The sequence below is a fragment of the Charadrius vociferus genome, unplaced genomic scaffold (assembly GCF_000708025.1).
Source record: "Charadrius vociferus isolate BGI_N301 unplaced genomic scaffold, ASM70802v2 scaffold206, whole genome shotgun sequence".
NCBI lineage: Eukaryota > Metazoa > Chordata > Aves > Charadriiformes > Charadriidae > Charadrius > Charadrius vociferus.
This window is the reverse complement of record NW_009649137.1, coordinates 1,257,674-1,274,014: the sequence shown is the minus strand read 5'-3', so window position 1 is coordinate 1,274,014 and position 16,341 is coordinate 1,257,674. Positions and strand designations below refer to the sequence as shown.

At 38.8% G+C, this 16,341-nt stretch overlaps 1 protein-coding gene across 1 annotated transcript in view; it reads right to left on the bottom strand.

Annotated features, from left to right (window-relative positions):
* Window positions 1-16,341, bottom strand: part of SYTL5 (synaptotagmin-like 5) — a 58,415-nt gene that overhangs the window by 20,520 nt on the left and 21,554 nt on the right. The window contains exons 3-8 of the mRNA XM_009888359.1: window positions 14,824-14,939; window positions 12,641-12,773; window positions 10,561-10,686; window positions 5,240-5,396; window positions 3,553-3,682; window positions 1,605-1,711 (exon numbers count right to left, since the gene is read on the bottom strand). Of these exons, the coding sequence (XP_009886661.1) occupies window positions 1,605-1,711; window positions 3,553-3,682; window positions 5,240-5,396; window positions 10,561-10,686; window positions 12,641-12,773; window positions 14,824-14,939 (769 nt within the window). The remainder of the gene's footprint in view (window positions 1-1,604; window positions 1,712-3,552; window positions 3,683-5,239; window positions 5,397-10,560; window positions 10,687-12,640; window positions 12,774-14,823; window positions 14,940-16,341) is intronic.

The window sequence follows — 16,341 nt, the reverse complement described above, 5'->3', positions numbered from 1 at the left end:
AAACTTTATTTCAAAAACCTGCATACATAATGAATACAGGGCAAGACTCTGAAGGACTTCTGTGAGTCAAACTATCCTAAAAAACACACTAACACTAAAGCTGATGAATACAGTCAATTGATTTCATAAGACAGATTAAGCAAGGACATGGGTAGAATTAGAGATCTACGAATGCCACTATGAATGAAGTTTAAAGGGGAATCAGCACCCTCACAGACCATGGAGCAACTAAATCAAGGTTATGTCACACGAGAGGTCCCCTATGTTAGCAAAGAAGCTAGACAGCTGCTGAGATGCAGTCTGAAATTTCATTCAGAGTCAGCAAGAGAAGAAGGAGGAAAACAGAAAAGAAAAGAAAAAAGCTCTGAATATGAGAAAGAAAAAAATAAATTAAAAAAATCAAAGAACAGAAAACCACTTTGAACTTGGAATCTCTTACACCTGCCTCAGAGAAATTACAAGGTGGTAACTGCTGCACCGTGTACAATTAGAGCAGGAAATTAATATAAAGATATTTAAAGCCTGTATTTTCTTATTTTATGCTTTTCTTCTGCAATCTTTTCCAACTTCTCAATCAATAACACTTCCTTTTTCTTTACTACAATTAAAAAATAAACCACTTATTTTTGAAGCTTTTCTTCCACAGAAATCTGACACACAGGAAGGGCTTCTTTTATTTCCTTAAAGATTAACCCAAACAAAGCAAGTGCTTACAACCCAAGAAATGGATGGCAATCCCAAGACGTTGTTTTCCACCAAGCCACAAGTATCAAATGCTACAAGAAGGGCACCATCTCCCATGCCCAATGCTTTTCTCAAAAGAGCAGATGGTAGGGAAGGACTATGACAATAGACAAAATGCATAGACCATAACACAGAGGGTTATGGGTTTTTTAAGCTACAAGCACACATTTGGAAACTTTGGAACAAACTATGATTAGATGAAGAACTATTTAAATAACTCCTTTTTTTCCCCTCATGCATATTTAACAAGCTTAGAAATTCTTTTATAGCATTGATGCACATCTGCAAACTTGTGTATCTTCAATATGTGCATAAAAGGAGAGGGAAGCTGTGAATCACTTCAGGAAAAGCAGCTCATAAAAAGACATAGAAAAAGGCATGGAGGTGTATGAGAGAAAACAGCGAATGGGAAGAAGAGGCAAGCAAGAGTGGCAGAACAAAAAGTTGGGGCTTCATTTGCTAAAAAAATATAAAAGAGGAAAATCAAAACCAGTCCAAGTTTAAAGCCTTTAAAGTATAGTATTTCTCAGCATCAAAATTAAAATGTAAGAAAATATAAATTAACAGAACTTCGGAGAATGCATGATATAGTGCCTGAAATTTATTTTCAGGCCAGGTTTCTTTCACCTATAAACTCAAAAAACAGCAAAGCAATTAAAAACTGCAACTGGGATTATTCATTGGAATCATTCTATAGCCAACATACTCAGAAGATGAAGCTGTTTAAAAACTCATTAAATATCCCTGAAACAATGTTCTGCATTACTTGTATTTTATATAGATAAACATGCAGTGCTGATTTCATAAATTTGAATAAACAGGATTTCCACCAGATGCAGAGTTACATATTTATAACTCACCAGGTCCTGATCTAAGGCACTAGGTACAGATTTGCTTCTTATGCTCAGAGTATCCTCATTTCCTTCAGAGAAAGATTCACTCAAATCTATCTCAGATCGGCTATGATCTGGAAAATAAAAACAAGTAAAATGTTTGCTATAATTCCTACAAAAAGTATTCTGTTTCATCTTCCATGCTTTAATAAGTGTTGTTTTAAACCCAACTGTTTTTTAATAAAAAACATCAAAACAGTATTTTAGGTTCCTGTCACAAACTCTATGACAACTGAACATCAGTATGATAAATGGAAAAATATGCTTTCTGGTGCTGCTCAGCCTTCTGGTCCATACTTTTTCCCCTGTACTATTTATCAGCTGTAATTGTCTCCCACAGATGATACCATAGATCCAAGTTTTTTACTTTCTCTGGTAGGCCCACCAGCCTGGAATATCCCCAAACCTGCCGTCCAAGTGTTCACAGTGATTATCACATCTCCCATCACCACCAAACTCCCTCCCAGTGCCTGCTTTAGAATTAAGCAACTAGGGATACAGATGGACATAGAAAGTACTTCTGCCATTATTGGTGTTCTCTGTGCAGAAAGGAGGAGGAAACAAACAAATCTCAAGACCTGCACAACTTTCAGTTCTACAGGTGTCTTGTCTACTCTAGAGCTATAGGACATGTTAGATGTCTTGGAGAAAGATTTTCTTAGTCCTCCCTGTATAAATATTTTGTGCAACTGTTCAATATACTGAGAAAAAAAGAGGGGGAAGTGAGCACTTTTAGATCCTGCAGGTGGGAATCTGGAAAGTTCTTAACTGTTCATCTTCTACCTGGGCTATAGCTGATATGACAGGAAAGTTCACTCTCCTGAGCCTAATGTCCTTTGAGATCTTTCAACAAGGAGACAATGAAGAGCCCGAGGCCCATTCCCAGGTTGCCTGCAATTTTGCTCAGCATCCACCTGCTTTGGTAACGCGAGACCAGCTCTTTTGTACTAGGAAAACCTTTATTTTATAAGGCAGCAGAAACAGGAGAATATTCACTTCATAAAGAAGTAGCAGTCTGTAACACCCCTGCCTGGGGTTGCACTGTACAATATTCTCAAAGAAACTCTGATGCTTTCAAGTTGAAAAATCTAACGTGAAGAACGTTATCTCCTTTGATTAGCTCTGTGGGATATGCCACTAAGCTTCTGCTTTGGGTTAAATTCGGCTGAAATAAAGTGAGCCCTGCTGTGTTTCAGAGAGAAACCTGTAAATCTGAACCCACTCTGTCAGCCCTGTAAGAAGCTGACTGAGTGGCTGGGAGAAGCAGAAGAGTGCAGGATGCTCCTGCCTCCTATTTCAGACAGGAAAAGGAGGACCTCCATCCACTAGTGCAAAGTGGCTCTGACAGTATCTTCCTGGTACTGACTCATTTAAGTAACAGCCTCCTATGAAATGAGGTGAATTACAGCTGAATCAACTGGTTCACTGCATGACGTATAAAAATGAAACAACATGAAGTCGTGAAGTCATATGGGACTTGTTCTCTGACAGCTCTTTTTTTCCCAAATTTACTTCTGGGCAAAGTGGGTTTGAAACGCAATGGCAGCAGCACAGTAGTATTTTGTACAGGTAGCAGATAAGTAGTATATTTTACAGTTGACAACACAGAGAATGATTTAACAATGTGCAATTATGAATGGAATTTTGTAACAATTTTAAGAGCATGCGATTTACCTAATACTCACATTGTGCCAGCATTACTGGGGTTCAGCTTACCATTTTTTCAAATGTAAAACTTGTGAAGTGGTATAAACTTGGTTAGTAAAAGGGAAGAATTTTCAGAATGAATATGAACATATTTACGAAACTTACATATGATCTTTCAATGTGCTTTAAAAACAAAAGGAGCAGAGTCACAAGAATAGGAATAATCCTCTCAAGGCTGGCAGAAAGAAGGAAAAGACTTAATACTTGCCTGATGACAAAGATACTCTAGAAACTGCAATGGAAGGGGTTCCAGATGCTTTCCTACAGTGCTTCTTTACTAAATCTTCAGGTACACTTTCACTTGCTGGAATAATCATGCCATTTTCTAGGCCAGTGTCCTGCCCAATAAGAAAAATGCACATCCCATAAATATAAAAAGAGAGCTTATTCACTACCAGTCCACAAACGCGTCATTTCTATTAGCTCCCAGAAATCCAAAGCTCCTTTAGCATCCAGTCTATTACTGAATATATTTAGATTACAATCTAATCTGCCTTTCTTAGCACAGATAATGCATAAAATTTGCACAATGATGCAATTCATGCATACATTCTCAGTTTGCAACTGAAGAATCAGAGCAACGCCTCACAACTGAGAGGAGGGAAGTGAAACACTCAAATCTATTAAAAGTTCTCTTAGCTTAGAAATTAAAAGAAAAAAAAAAAAAAGAAAAAAAGATAAAACCTATTGGTTTTATACCAGCATAATGATTTCAGTCAGGGTAAAACCAAATGGACTTGAACTAATTAAATTATGCCAGTATAACCTCTTAAATAAAGCAAATATGCTTGATATCATTATGGCTTTTTGCCCTCCTGTAAAGAAATAGCTAATATCATAACTCTATCTAAATTAAATGGACTGGCCTTTTTCAACCAAATTTAATGCACTTGATTTCAATTCAGGCTGTGTGCCAACAAGAATATACACAAAACATGTATTAATTTATTCACAGGTCCTAAAACTTCCCTTCATATACACTCACTTATTTTTTACTAGAAAAGATGATATATTAGACCAAGTATTTGGAAGTTAGAAAAAACCTGATGTGTTTAATAGGGCTCTGATCTCAAATACTCATCTACTTTTTTCCAAACATTAATGGTAAAAGGCATTACCTCTCGCTATAAATTTCACTTTCCTTGTACACTTAAGTCATGGCAACTTAGAATAACTTGCTAGTACAATCCTGATTTCTTAAGAAGGGTGACTGAAACAAATTCAGGATGAGTGTCTCAGCACAAAGCCAGGAGCAGCTGGTTGACAAAGAGGCAGGCTGTCTGGGAACCAAGAGAGTGTTACCTCCTGCTTATTACAAAACAGCCAAGGCTAACTCAGATGCGGCCACCTACATCCCAAGAGACCTAACAGCAGGTAAGAAGAATCCCACCTTTCATTTTGATACAGTTTCTAGCACACATTTTGTGTTATGCCATAATTTATGGAGAGTCCTGTGTCCAAATCCAGAAAAAAAATAAAATCACTATATCCTGATTTGCTGCAAGTGATGAGCTTGCAATGTTTCCCTTAGAAGTTAGTGGGAGTTCGCTGAACCCCGAGTGCTAGAAAGTCACACCCTTAGTTCACAGCACTTATTCAAGGCCTGAAGTGACAAAAACGCTTACTCCCATCCCTTGTGCCTCCCACTTCAGCATCTGTAACTCATTATGCAACGATGGACATTAACAGCAATTTTTAGACATAAGAAAAATGTCTGCCAAACCAAAAACGTCCCTGATAAGAGCATGACAAATTCTGTTCTAGTAGAGATCTTCAGTGCTCCCAGCCAAGAATTAAGGAAGAAACAAAATCTTTCCGGGCTACAAATTGACCTAAGAGGGCAGATACCAGCCAAGTCATCCTGTTTGGTGTCAGCTCTACGTGACTGTACTTACCCTGCTATAGTCTGTGGTCATGCTGCGCGTGCTCAGTGCTGGGGACCTCTTGAGGGAAGGTATGGAAACATTGCCTCTGTTCACAGGACCCACCGCCCCTTTCAGACGGCCTGCAGCGGCCTCAGCATTGCCGCTATTCAGCGAAGGAGTGCTCCCTCTGGGATGGAGAGAGGAGTATGAAAGCGTTATTGCTTTGAGCAAACCAAGTCAACCCATTTAGCAAACCACTGCAAGAAAACAGCCATCGTAACAATTTACTGGAACAACATCGGCCTGGATGAACTATGTGATGCACTGCAAGAAAATGGTGACCTGACTTCATACATACACATTTTCAGCACTTCTACCAGAACTGCAAATAGCCCAAATGGGTGGCTCTTGTCCAGGCTGTAGAAGCTGCACACATTCATGTTCTTTTTGAACTGCATTCGCATCCCAACAGCAGGTGCGACAACTCATGTAACGCTTCCTACCAGGCTGCTCCTTGGTTTAAAGGAAAACTATGGTGACATGGGAGTTCTGGCCACTTCCACAGCTGATGTTAATGGCAGCACCATCTCCAGGAACTCTAAAATCCTTGGCTATCTGGTCTCCATCCTCTCCAGAAAAACAACAACTTCCTCACTGTCCTACTTATATTGCAATAATGACCCTTGACTCAAACTGGTTGATTCTTTCAACCAGCTTGGAAAGCTAGGAAAGCTGGACAAGTCTTTTTGCCAGATTTTGTGTTAGTAAAAGTGACAAAAAAAGCCTCTGTGATCAGCATACCAGAACCCAACTGCTGTCCAATACCACAAAAGGCAGAAATTTTTCCATGGGACATTTTCTATTAGAAAATAATGGTTAGTCTATGTGAACACAGAGGGTTAGAAAAGGGTAAGCTGTTGCACGTTTTTGACCTCTTAAACAATGAAAATTATTTTTAAAAGTATTTCAACACATTTCCAATTTAAGTTTTATTTTCATTTCAACTTTGATTTGCAGTAAAAATACAAGTTCTTGGCTGATCTACTCTTCTTTCTCCAGAAACACCAGTTCAAACTTTTTCATTTTTCTTCACAATTGAGAGAAATCTCAAAAAGTCTTGCAGGGCAGTAACAGCTCTGCAGGGGAGAACATTTCTACTTCTACTACACTCTACATTCCTACTTACTACTTAAAAAAATAAATATTAGTCAATAGAAATTGATGCAGGAATTGCAGCCTTTTCCATATGGAAAATACAGTGTCAGAGGAAAACGGTAGTGCAAACTTGCTGGAGAAAGTCTTCAGAACTTACAGTACATTTTCAGCCAAAATAAGCTTGCTTAATAAATATTTCAGATCTGCAGGCATCTTCATTACGCTGGACAATATCTGAATTTCACCTTCAATTGGTTTAGGCTGTCATATCATGTTTAGAGTAACTGCAGTAAAAATCTTCTCTACCACAATGGAAATTTTTATTAGAACTACTGCTGAACTGAGGAAAAAAAATACTCTGGAACACAACAGCTCCTGCCTCACCACTACATTAAGCAGTGAGCTCAGGCTCTAAATCCACATTGGTGGAATTAGTGAAAACAAGAAATGCAGAAGAAAACCCCAAACTCCAGGAATGGCTACAAATGTTGTGCAAACATGTTTTTGTCTCTTAGTGAGCATATGGTAATGTTTTTAACAGCTATTATCCAAATTTTTATATTGACAACTGTAGATAATGCATAATAAACTCACTCTTATGCATGGGCACTTCATACACATGCACTGCTACTTCTTAATTTGATGAGCTAGTGATCAATAAAATCCTGACAACTGTGCTTTGCTTGAATTTTAGTCCTATCTGTTTACATAAAGATGAGTCTTTGACTTTGAAAAATCAAGGTTACCGGCTGTCATCTGTATTTTCTCAAAGCTGTTGGACTTAGATGTACACACCTTAATTTCCAAACCTGTCAGTGGACAGCAAGTAGCCAAAATGTAGAAAACCTGAGTTTTATTGCATGTCACACCAATTTTGATGGATTGTTGTGACTTTCTGTTACAAGAATTGTTGTTACAGATTTTTTTCCCTCACTGTGTAAACCAATGTAAATCAAGGGAAGTGTTCAGAAGTTGTGGTGGGCTGGGATAAAAGATTTGAACACATGTTAAAGTGTTCTGCAGGAGTCATCAAACCTGCGAAAGAGACCTCTCCTGTACTCTGTCCTTGTTTCAGTATGCTATTAGAGAGAGTTTCAACACATTTTATACACAAATTAAGTAGACAACAAAAGAAAAATGTTGTTATAACTTGACTGTGCCAGGCATTTCCATGTGGTAGACAAGACCCCGGTACAATGGGGTAGTGTGCCTGTGTAGATAAGCCTGAAATTCCTATACTATTTCTCCTAGAAGCATCCTGATGTAGCCTCCCAGTTCATTCAGCTGCAAAATTGGTAAACATTTTTGCTGGAGTAGAAATAAATGAGTTGAAGAAATGAAGTCATGGCCTGGGACTCCCTGTTCTCAGCTCAGTACATCTTCTTTTAAACCAAAATGTTTAGAAAGAATAAAAATTCTCTCTCAGTTTCCCTGCTGGTAGGTGAAATACTACTAATTTTCGCCACCCAGCTAAAAAGATGAGGGCAATTATAAAAATCAGAAACATGCAGGAAAATCTAGGACAGCTACAGTGTCAGAAGATGTTGTTATATTCTTTTAATTTGCAACTCAAAACAGTTATGGAGGGTAGCCTGGGAAACTGCTGTTATTTTTAATTATTACTACTCAGTTCTGTAAATTAACAATAGATGAACCAAAGCAAGCCTCCTCAAATATCTAATTAAAGTATTTAACCATGCATGTACAAGACAGGAATTGTCATCCCTCTATTAAGAAATATGAGCTGCTCCTCAATTTTTCCACAAACTAATATTTAGAAAGTGCCACATCTTCCATTGACAGTAAAATAATCCCCCTACCAAAAGCACTGCCTGGCAACACAGCTGTGTTACTATGTACTTTGACAAGGACGCCGATTTGGTCAGGTGAGGATGAGAAGACGGGTAGAGAAGGAAGTTGCTATAATGACTCAATACCCCTAATTTAATAAATCCTGCTCCCTGGCTCTGGACGAAAGCGAGGAACTGATGCTTTACATGGAAGTCAAGCAAGGCAATCAAACATAAAGGCTATTTTTATAGAGTACTTCACCCTATTTATCCTTCTAAGCCTGTACACAGAGTTTATCAGGTGCTGAATTCCACCAACACAAACAAAATTATTTTGCTTTATTTACAGTTAACTGTGTGATAACTTTCTTGCAGTCTGGAACATCAAAACTGCTGCTCGGATCTCTCACAAGTGTTCCTTTGTCCTTATTCTGGTAAACTCTTAGCAAAAGTTACCTAATATATTCAAATACATGGAAAAACTTCTTTACAGTTCGGGTGACAGAGCACTGGCACAGGCTGCCCAGGGAGGTTGTGGAGTCCCCTTCTCTGGAGATTTTCAAAACCCGCCTGGATGCAGTCCTGAGTAATGTGCTCTGGGCAATCCTGCTTTAGCAGGGGGGTTGGGCTAGATGATCTCTAGAGGTCCCTTCCAACTCTGAAGATTCCGTGATTATATAACATAGTGTTAAGTAATTACATTACATTAGTGTTATTACATTACATAGTGTTAAGCAGCACAGACACCAGATCCCCGAGTTTTTGTCTCTTACATCCTTCACTCATCTCTACTCAATGGAAAGAAAAACAAATCCAGGAAAACAAAAATACTCCTTCTGTTCTAGCAGAAGTCAGGTATGAATCTGGTTAGATACCTTAGGCCTAATTAGCTCAGTGAAAAAAACCTTAGTGAACTGTGTATGGATCAAAGAAGAAAACCAGCTTTAAAGCCGATTTGGCTAGTAAGTGCTGCAGCTCCCAGTGAAAAAAATAAAATTATGAACTTTTATGAAGATTATCACCACCAACTTTAGGCATGTTGCAGAACATCCAGCAATTGGGGTTTTGAATTTGAAATTTTGTAGGTAACAAAGGGTCACAAGTTCTTGCTTATACAAGAAAGCTCATCTATGGGTGAATTAAACTTCATGATGTACTTTTTACCTGATATCCCTTGTTCGTTTATACCTATTTGGAGTCTCCCAGGAACTGTTTTGGAGCTAGAAATTTCTATTGGACCTTACAGCAAATTATTATTATTTTTCAATCCAGGTTGTAAAATTTCTAAGTGTTTGCACGTGAGCAAAGGATGTGGGTCTACATCCAGTATAGAATCATAGAATGGTTTAGGTTGGAAAGGACCTTAAAGATCATCGAGTTCCAAGCCCCCTGCCATGGGCAGGGACACCTCCCACTAGACCAGGTTGCCCAAGGCCGCCTCCAGCCTGGCCTTGAACACTTCCAGGGATGGGGCCTCAACAACCGCTCTGGGCAACCTGTTCCAGTGCCTTACCACCCTGAAAGTGAAAAATTTCTTCCTAATGTTTAATCTAAACCTGCCCTCTTTCAGTTTATATCCATTCCCCCTCATCCTGTCACTATATGACCTAGTAAAAAGTCCTTCCCCAGCTCTCCTGTAGACCCCCTTTAGGTACTGGAAGGCCGCAATAAGATCTCCCCGGAGCCTTCTCTTCTCCAGGCTGAACAGCCCCAACTCTCTCAGCCTCTCCTCACAGGAGAGGTGCTCCAGCCCTCGGATCATCCTCGTGGCTCTCCTCTGGACACGCTCCAGCAGGTCCATCTCTTTCCTATGTTGAGGACTCCAGAGCTGGATGCAGTACTCCAGGCGGGGTCTCACAAGAGTGGAGACCCACTAGTATAGGCTATCCAACTGAACAAGAAAAAAGTGAAAAATTTTTTGGCTTCATTTTGATGATGGAACATGAGGGGAATGTTGCACCTGTCATTTTATAATGCTATCAACAGAGGCAGTAACAGAGATTTCTTATGCCCAGAAGAATGATAAACGGAATTCTATTGGAAATAACTGAGAGAATAATCATGGAAACAGAAGGGCAAACAGAGCCTTTGAAGAAGAAAATATAATCAATTAACATATCATTACCAAAGAAAAACTTTAGAACAAAGGGCCTCAGTTCTGTAAAAGGAACACGGCTCATCAATTAAAAGCCAGAAAACAAAAAACAAGAAAAGAAAAGGAAGATGGTTGGAGATAATTTTTAGGGGTTTTTGGTTGGTTTGTTTTTTTCTTTAAAGCATAGGTTCTGCTTCTCAGACAGTGCTCAGATTAGTGCTGAGCATTCAAAGCCACAATGCAACACAGAGGACTGGCACACATCCCTGGGTCAATCCAGGTATAAACTGTACCAGATTTCTGCTGCTCACCTCTCAGAGCAAGGCGTTGACTTGCCACTGCGCAGACTTTGGGTTTCAGCTTCTGAGCCTGCATTCCTTTCACTTTCATCTTTTGCATTTGTAATTTCTCCTTTGGTAACCGCCCTAATTACCTTCCTGATGAAAACAGGGAATAAAAGATTTTAAAAGTTATAAGTTTTTTCCCAGGAGATAGCAGCCTGACTAAAATATGGTGATATGTGCATTCTATTAATTTCACCTGTCTGACCTACGGCCATTTCTGGATATAAGAGTCAATAGAGCACAAAATCTGGTTATCAAACTGATTCCAATGAAAAAAAAAAAGCATCATATTTTCTATAAACTAAGACACAAAACATTAAACCATCCTTCCTACTCAACATAGCAACTTCAAGTTTTGAACCAGAAGTGCCTTTTGTGAAAATTCCTCTCTCTTTATTTTGGTTTGTTTTGTGTTTTTTTTGTTTTTTTTTTTTTTTTTTACAATTTGTACACAGCAAAGTATTTTTGACTAAGTATATTTTGCCCTAGCAAATTACACTATACGTATTTTCTCTTAAAGATTTCTTTGCAATTTCTACAATTATGTGCATCAAAGCCCTCATGCTATTTTCCAAAAACATAACATCATCCCCTTACCCTGCAACATGTGGCCTAATAAGACAGAAAGGAAAGAAATGAAATAAAGTTTTGAAAAGTAATAATATTCTTCATAGACTTACAAACAACAGACTTTTAGGTTCTCCCATGACACTAAGTGTCAGTAGGAGTTGGCTCCAAAACGTCTTTGCTAAAACAAATCCACTCATGAGATATATGAATGTGGAACCTGAGGGAGGAAGAAGGAGCAAGGAAGGAAGAGAAGGAATACTGAACTACTTCTAAGACAGGCCACAAAATATTCTAGGAAAAGCAAGCCTAATTCTTGTAGGATTAAATTTCCTTTATAGGGAACGTCACCACCAGAAAACATCTCAGGCCACAAAGAGAAAAAGACTGAACATCACTAAAATAAACAACAGACAATTATAAAAAATAATTATCTGTCATAGGGGAATATGAATAATAGATTTGCACAAAGGATTTAAATGAATAGAGGATTAGGAAAGTAAATTTTAATGCACTCTTACTAGAGCTACCAATTAACATGATTCAGAGGAACATCTATGTCTTATTATAGTAGATTCCCGAAGCTGGTTCTTTCTTCAACTTAATTTAAGAAGCCAGAGGCGTTCTGACGCTCTTTTTCCCAATATTAAAGAGAGATAAATCACTCATGTTAATTTCTGGAGTCACTGGAACAAGTAATTCCACACTCAGCTCCCCTAAGAACTAAAAAAAGCTGTAGAGACCTAACTACCTACCCTATATTTAGGATCCATAATAAAATGTGGTCCTTCTTCCAACAGAAACAAAGTTTTCCAACTACTAGCCCACGGAGCTCCAACCATGATAAGAACGTTCATCCAATTTTTTCTTCCCATTCACCCAATAGCCTCAAGTTACATCCAGACACCACTCGTGCAACCACATATTCAGTGCATCTGTCCATGTGCCCCTGAGAGTAAGGGAGTGCTCCTCTAAGGGTACAGCCGAACTGGGGTTACACACGTCACTGAGACTGCAAGATGACCAGCAATATATCTGTTTATTGACTGTCACACGGACAAAATAGGGGCACTGTTTGCCTGTTAGACTGCATTTACACAGCTGGAAGCTAAAGGAAAAGCTGACTTGTGAGCAGAACCAACCAGTATACATAAAAAACAGGCTCTCCAAATACTATTTTTTGAATTTGCTTCTTCAGCAAACCTGCCTTTAGGGACACAGTTACTTCTGAGTATAAACAAGAAAAATCCAGAAGTAAACTTGCCTTTTTTCTGCTACCTTTATAGCTGAAGAGTAATTACTGCTGCATTTCCTAGGAAACAGCAGTCTAATTCTAGTAAGTACACTTTTAAATGAAGGCTGTTTCTAACCCTGGGAAGTTTGAGGTTGATGTGGAACACTGGAGAAACTTAAAAGAAAATCCATCCAACCATATACAGCTGTTGTCTGGTTTATCAGTTTCCAAAGGAAAAGGCTTTACCCTATCTTTCTAGGTCCACCGAAGATTGATTTATGCACAGTTGTGGAGGAAACTGATACATCTGGTCTTTTTTCTTCATTCTCTTGGGGTTGATCTTTAAATGTTCTTCCTTCATCCTTACTGGAAACCGTATCTTCAGTGGAAGGGCAATGAAAAAAAAAAAGTAAATGTTTGCACAAAAAAGGCAGTGTATGTCAAACAATCTACAAAAATAGATTTTCCACTTTTCAATATTAAATAAAACCATATGATAAAATATCATGCAAAAAAACCTTGGGGGATTCTTTGGCTTTTCATTAATTTTCCTCTTTGGCTTTTCCTTATTTTTCTTTAATAAAAGAAAATAACATTTTAAGTAGCTTGAAATATTTCTCCTTATCAACTCTTGTCTTGAACCATGCTTCTGAATTTATCACAGAATGGTAGGGGCTGGAATGGACCTTTGGAGATCATCTAGTCCAGCCCCCTGCCAGAGTAGGTTCACCTAGAGCAGGCTGGACAGGAACACATCCAGGTGGGTTTTGATTCTCTCCAGAGAAGGAGACTCCACCACCTCTCTGGGCAGCCTGTTCCAGTGCTCTGTCACCCTCAAAGTAAAGAAGTTTTTCCTTATGTTGAGATGGAATTTCCTGTGTTCCAATTTGTGCCGATTGCCCCTTGGCCTGTCACGGGGCACCGCTGAAAAGAGTCTGGCCCCATCCTCTTGACACCTGCCCTTTTGATGTTTATAAGCATTGATGAGATCCTCTCTCAGTCTTCTCCTCTCCAGGCTAAACAGACTCAGGTCTCTCAGCCGTTCCTCACAAGAGAGATGCTCCAGTGGCTTTACCATCTTTGTAGCCCTCCGCTGGACTCTCTCCAGTAGTTGCTTCTCTTTCTTGAACTGGGGAGCCCAGAACTGGACACAGTACTCCAGATGTGGCCTCCCCAGGGCAGAGTCGAGGGGGAGCATAACCTCCCTCGACCTGCTGGCAACACTCTTTTTAACGCACCCCAGGATACCATTGGCCTTCTTGGCCCCAAGGGCACATTATCACTGACAACATTTAATAACCAAAGGACCTGAAATATAATTTTGCCGTGCATAGTATTTTCTGTCTTAAATGAAAGAATGTTTTCCTAATTAAAATGTTTGTTCAACTAGAAGGAAGGCATAGGAAAAATAGCTTAAATGTATATTTTGAATAAACCTATCAAATAAGAAAGTAGCAAATCACAAAATACCCCATATTATGGGGTATTATGCATACTATCAAAACCCAAAGGACGTTAGATACTTGCCAGTTTGACAGCTTCTGAAGCACAGTAATATTGGCAAGATCAGCATTTCGTCAAGCAGTATATTTGCAGCAGGCATTTTTCCAATGGCAGTAAACCAGTCCCCTCTCCCTACAAACTGCCCGTATCCACCACCTTCCTACTGAAAGTGATAAACGCTACAGCTGAAAACAGACTACCAAATAGCAGCTTCTGTGGGCAGAATGAAGCAGTTAAGTGAAGACAGAAGCATGAGCATTCAGGAAAACCTCCTATTTCTTAAACCAGTGGTTTAAGACATAATACAGACATGGTACGCTTGCTGTGCTTGGTCAAGACGTCCAGACTGTCTACTGAACCTAAAAGTGCAGGTGCAATTTATTGGAGATATCAAAAGGAAAATCAAGTGAGAACTGAGAAGGACCAAGTAGTCTGGATATAGGCCATGCTCCAGCATACAGGGCAGGAGTTAACATTTATCTTTCTTCTTCAGAGTTGAAAAAGAAAAATTGAATACTTTTTACACACCACCATCTCAAATAAGAGAGCCAAAGTAAAAAAAATGGCTGGGTTTAGCTCTCTGCATACAGCCAAACTTCCTGGCAGGAACTGAGAATGAACTTTCAGAGCCTCTGCTGCTGGCTTTGCAGGTGGATAATACTGCCCACCTGTTTGGACAGACAGATTTTTAGGAAGCGCTCTACCTGCACAGAGATACTTCTTTATTCATCTATACCTTACCTTTCCTATATATTAATCATTCACAAATCACTGCATAGTATTACACAAATACAAAATTCAGATTAAAACACTGCTTACACTTACACCTTCAACAGTGAAGAATAAAATACAATACAAGTTAAACACTCTGGGAACAAGGTTTGAATGTGTTAAGCACAAGCAAATCTCTCTCTTGTGGTCCCTACCTGGGAATTTGTGTAGGATAGACTGTCTGACAACATCGGTTCCAAGAAGATTTGATTGTTTGAAGCGTTTTGCTCTCTCTTCAAAAAACCATTCTCCTGTCACTATCCGTAGCTGTCTATATAGGGAAAACAAAAAAAGGCAGACACATGCACATTAACAAACTTCACCAACCAAAGCTACTGCTTAAACCCTTAAGTCATCATTCAACCATAATGCTCACAAATTCTGGACAACATTTGCAGAGGTCAAAATACAGAGTAAAAACATTGATTGCAGACCTTGGGATAGTAGAACATGTAGCAGAAAAATAACATCATCTTGCTTTGTAAATTAAAAGTAATTTTCAGTAAACAGAAATTTACTTGGCAAAAAATGTGTTTCAACCACATTTACCAGATTTCCATAGAAAACATGTAACATACCATCTCCCTAGTCCTTTGGATAGTGAACAACTGAATCTCAGTTTTCAGTATCTCCAAACTGACAAGAGGTGTAGAAACAACAACAGTGGATGGAGGGAGAAAAAAAGGTCCCCACCAAAGCTCCTGACAGCCAAGTCGGCAGTTCATGGATCCAGCCTGGTTATATACAGGCCGCTGCAAGCCTATATATATTTTTCATCTCTAAGCTTCATATGCTGCCACTACATGCAGTTTCTTCACGTGATAGTGCTGTTGTGAATTAGCTGTTTGTCAGAGGTTCAGAGCAATGAACTTCTGTCTTTACTACTCTTCTGGATAATGCTGCTTTTTCTGGTTTCAAATTCTCATACCTGTACTAGCAACTAAGAAATCCTGTACTGGCATTACTGTTCTCCATAGGTATATTTTTATGCTGACTGCTAGCCTTTTCCTGAATTAGTTTCATTATGGTAAAGCATCACCATTTCTACTGCCTCACTACATACTGTTGATAGCAAAAAGGTACTTCTCAAATAAAAAGCAAATAAACAAACAAACATTAAAAACTGATTTAGCCCCAGAAATGTTCCTGCTTACTTTATGCTCAATAAGGCAACTTATTTTCAAACCTATACCAGAAAAGAAATCATCTAGTCTCTTGGGCATGAAATTTACTACCGAGGGATTTAGAGCACTGATCAATATCTTTGCCATTAAATTACTTCTGAGTCATGCCTGAATGGAAAGTCTGACTTGGGAAAAAACTAAAAATTACAGAATAGGATCCTGTCATTGGTAAAAAGATCCTAATATCATCAGTTCTTCCTAACCTATTAATGAATCATGCGCCTTTGCATGAGTCATTAAAAAAAAAAATCAAAATCCTAAACATGTGCCCACAAGCATAGAAATAGAAGATTATTGTCTTATCTTGTTGTTGCAGACTCCTAGCGACAAAGCCTTGTATAATTCATCATCACAATCAGTCAGTCATTATGCAAGGCATTAAATAAAATCTATACACTTCTACTCAGAATTTTAAAATTACTTTTGTTAGACACGAACCCAAAGGATTCAATGCATTAGAAACTATGCATGGTCTGGCTAGTATGAAAA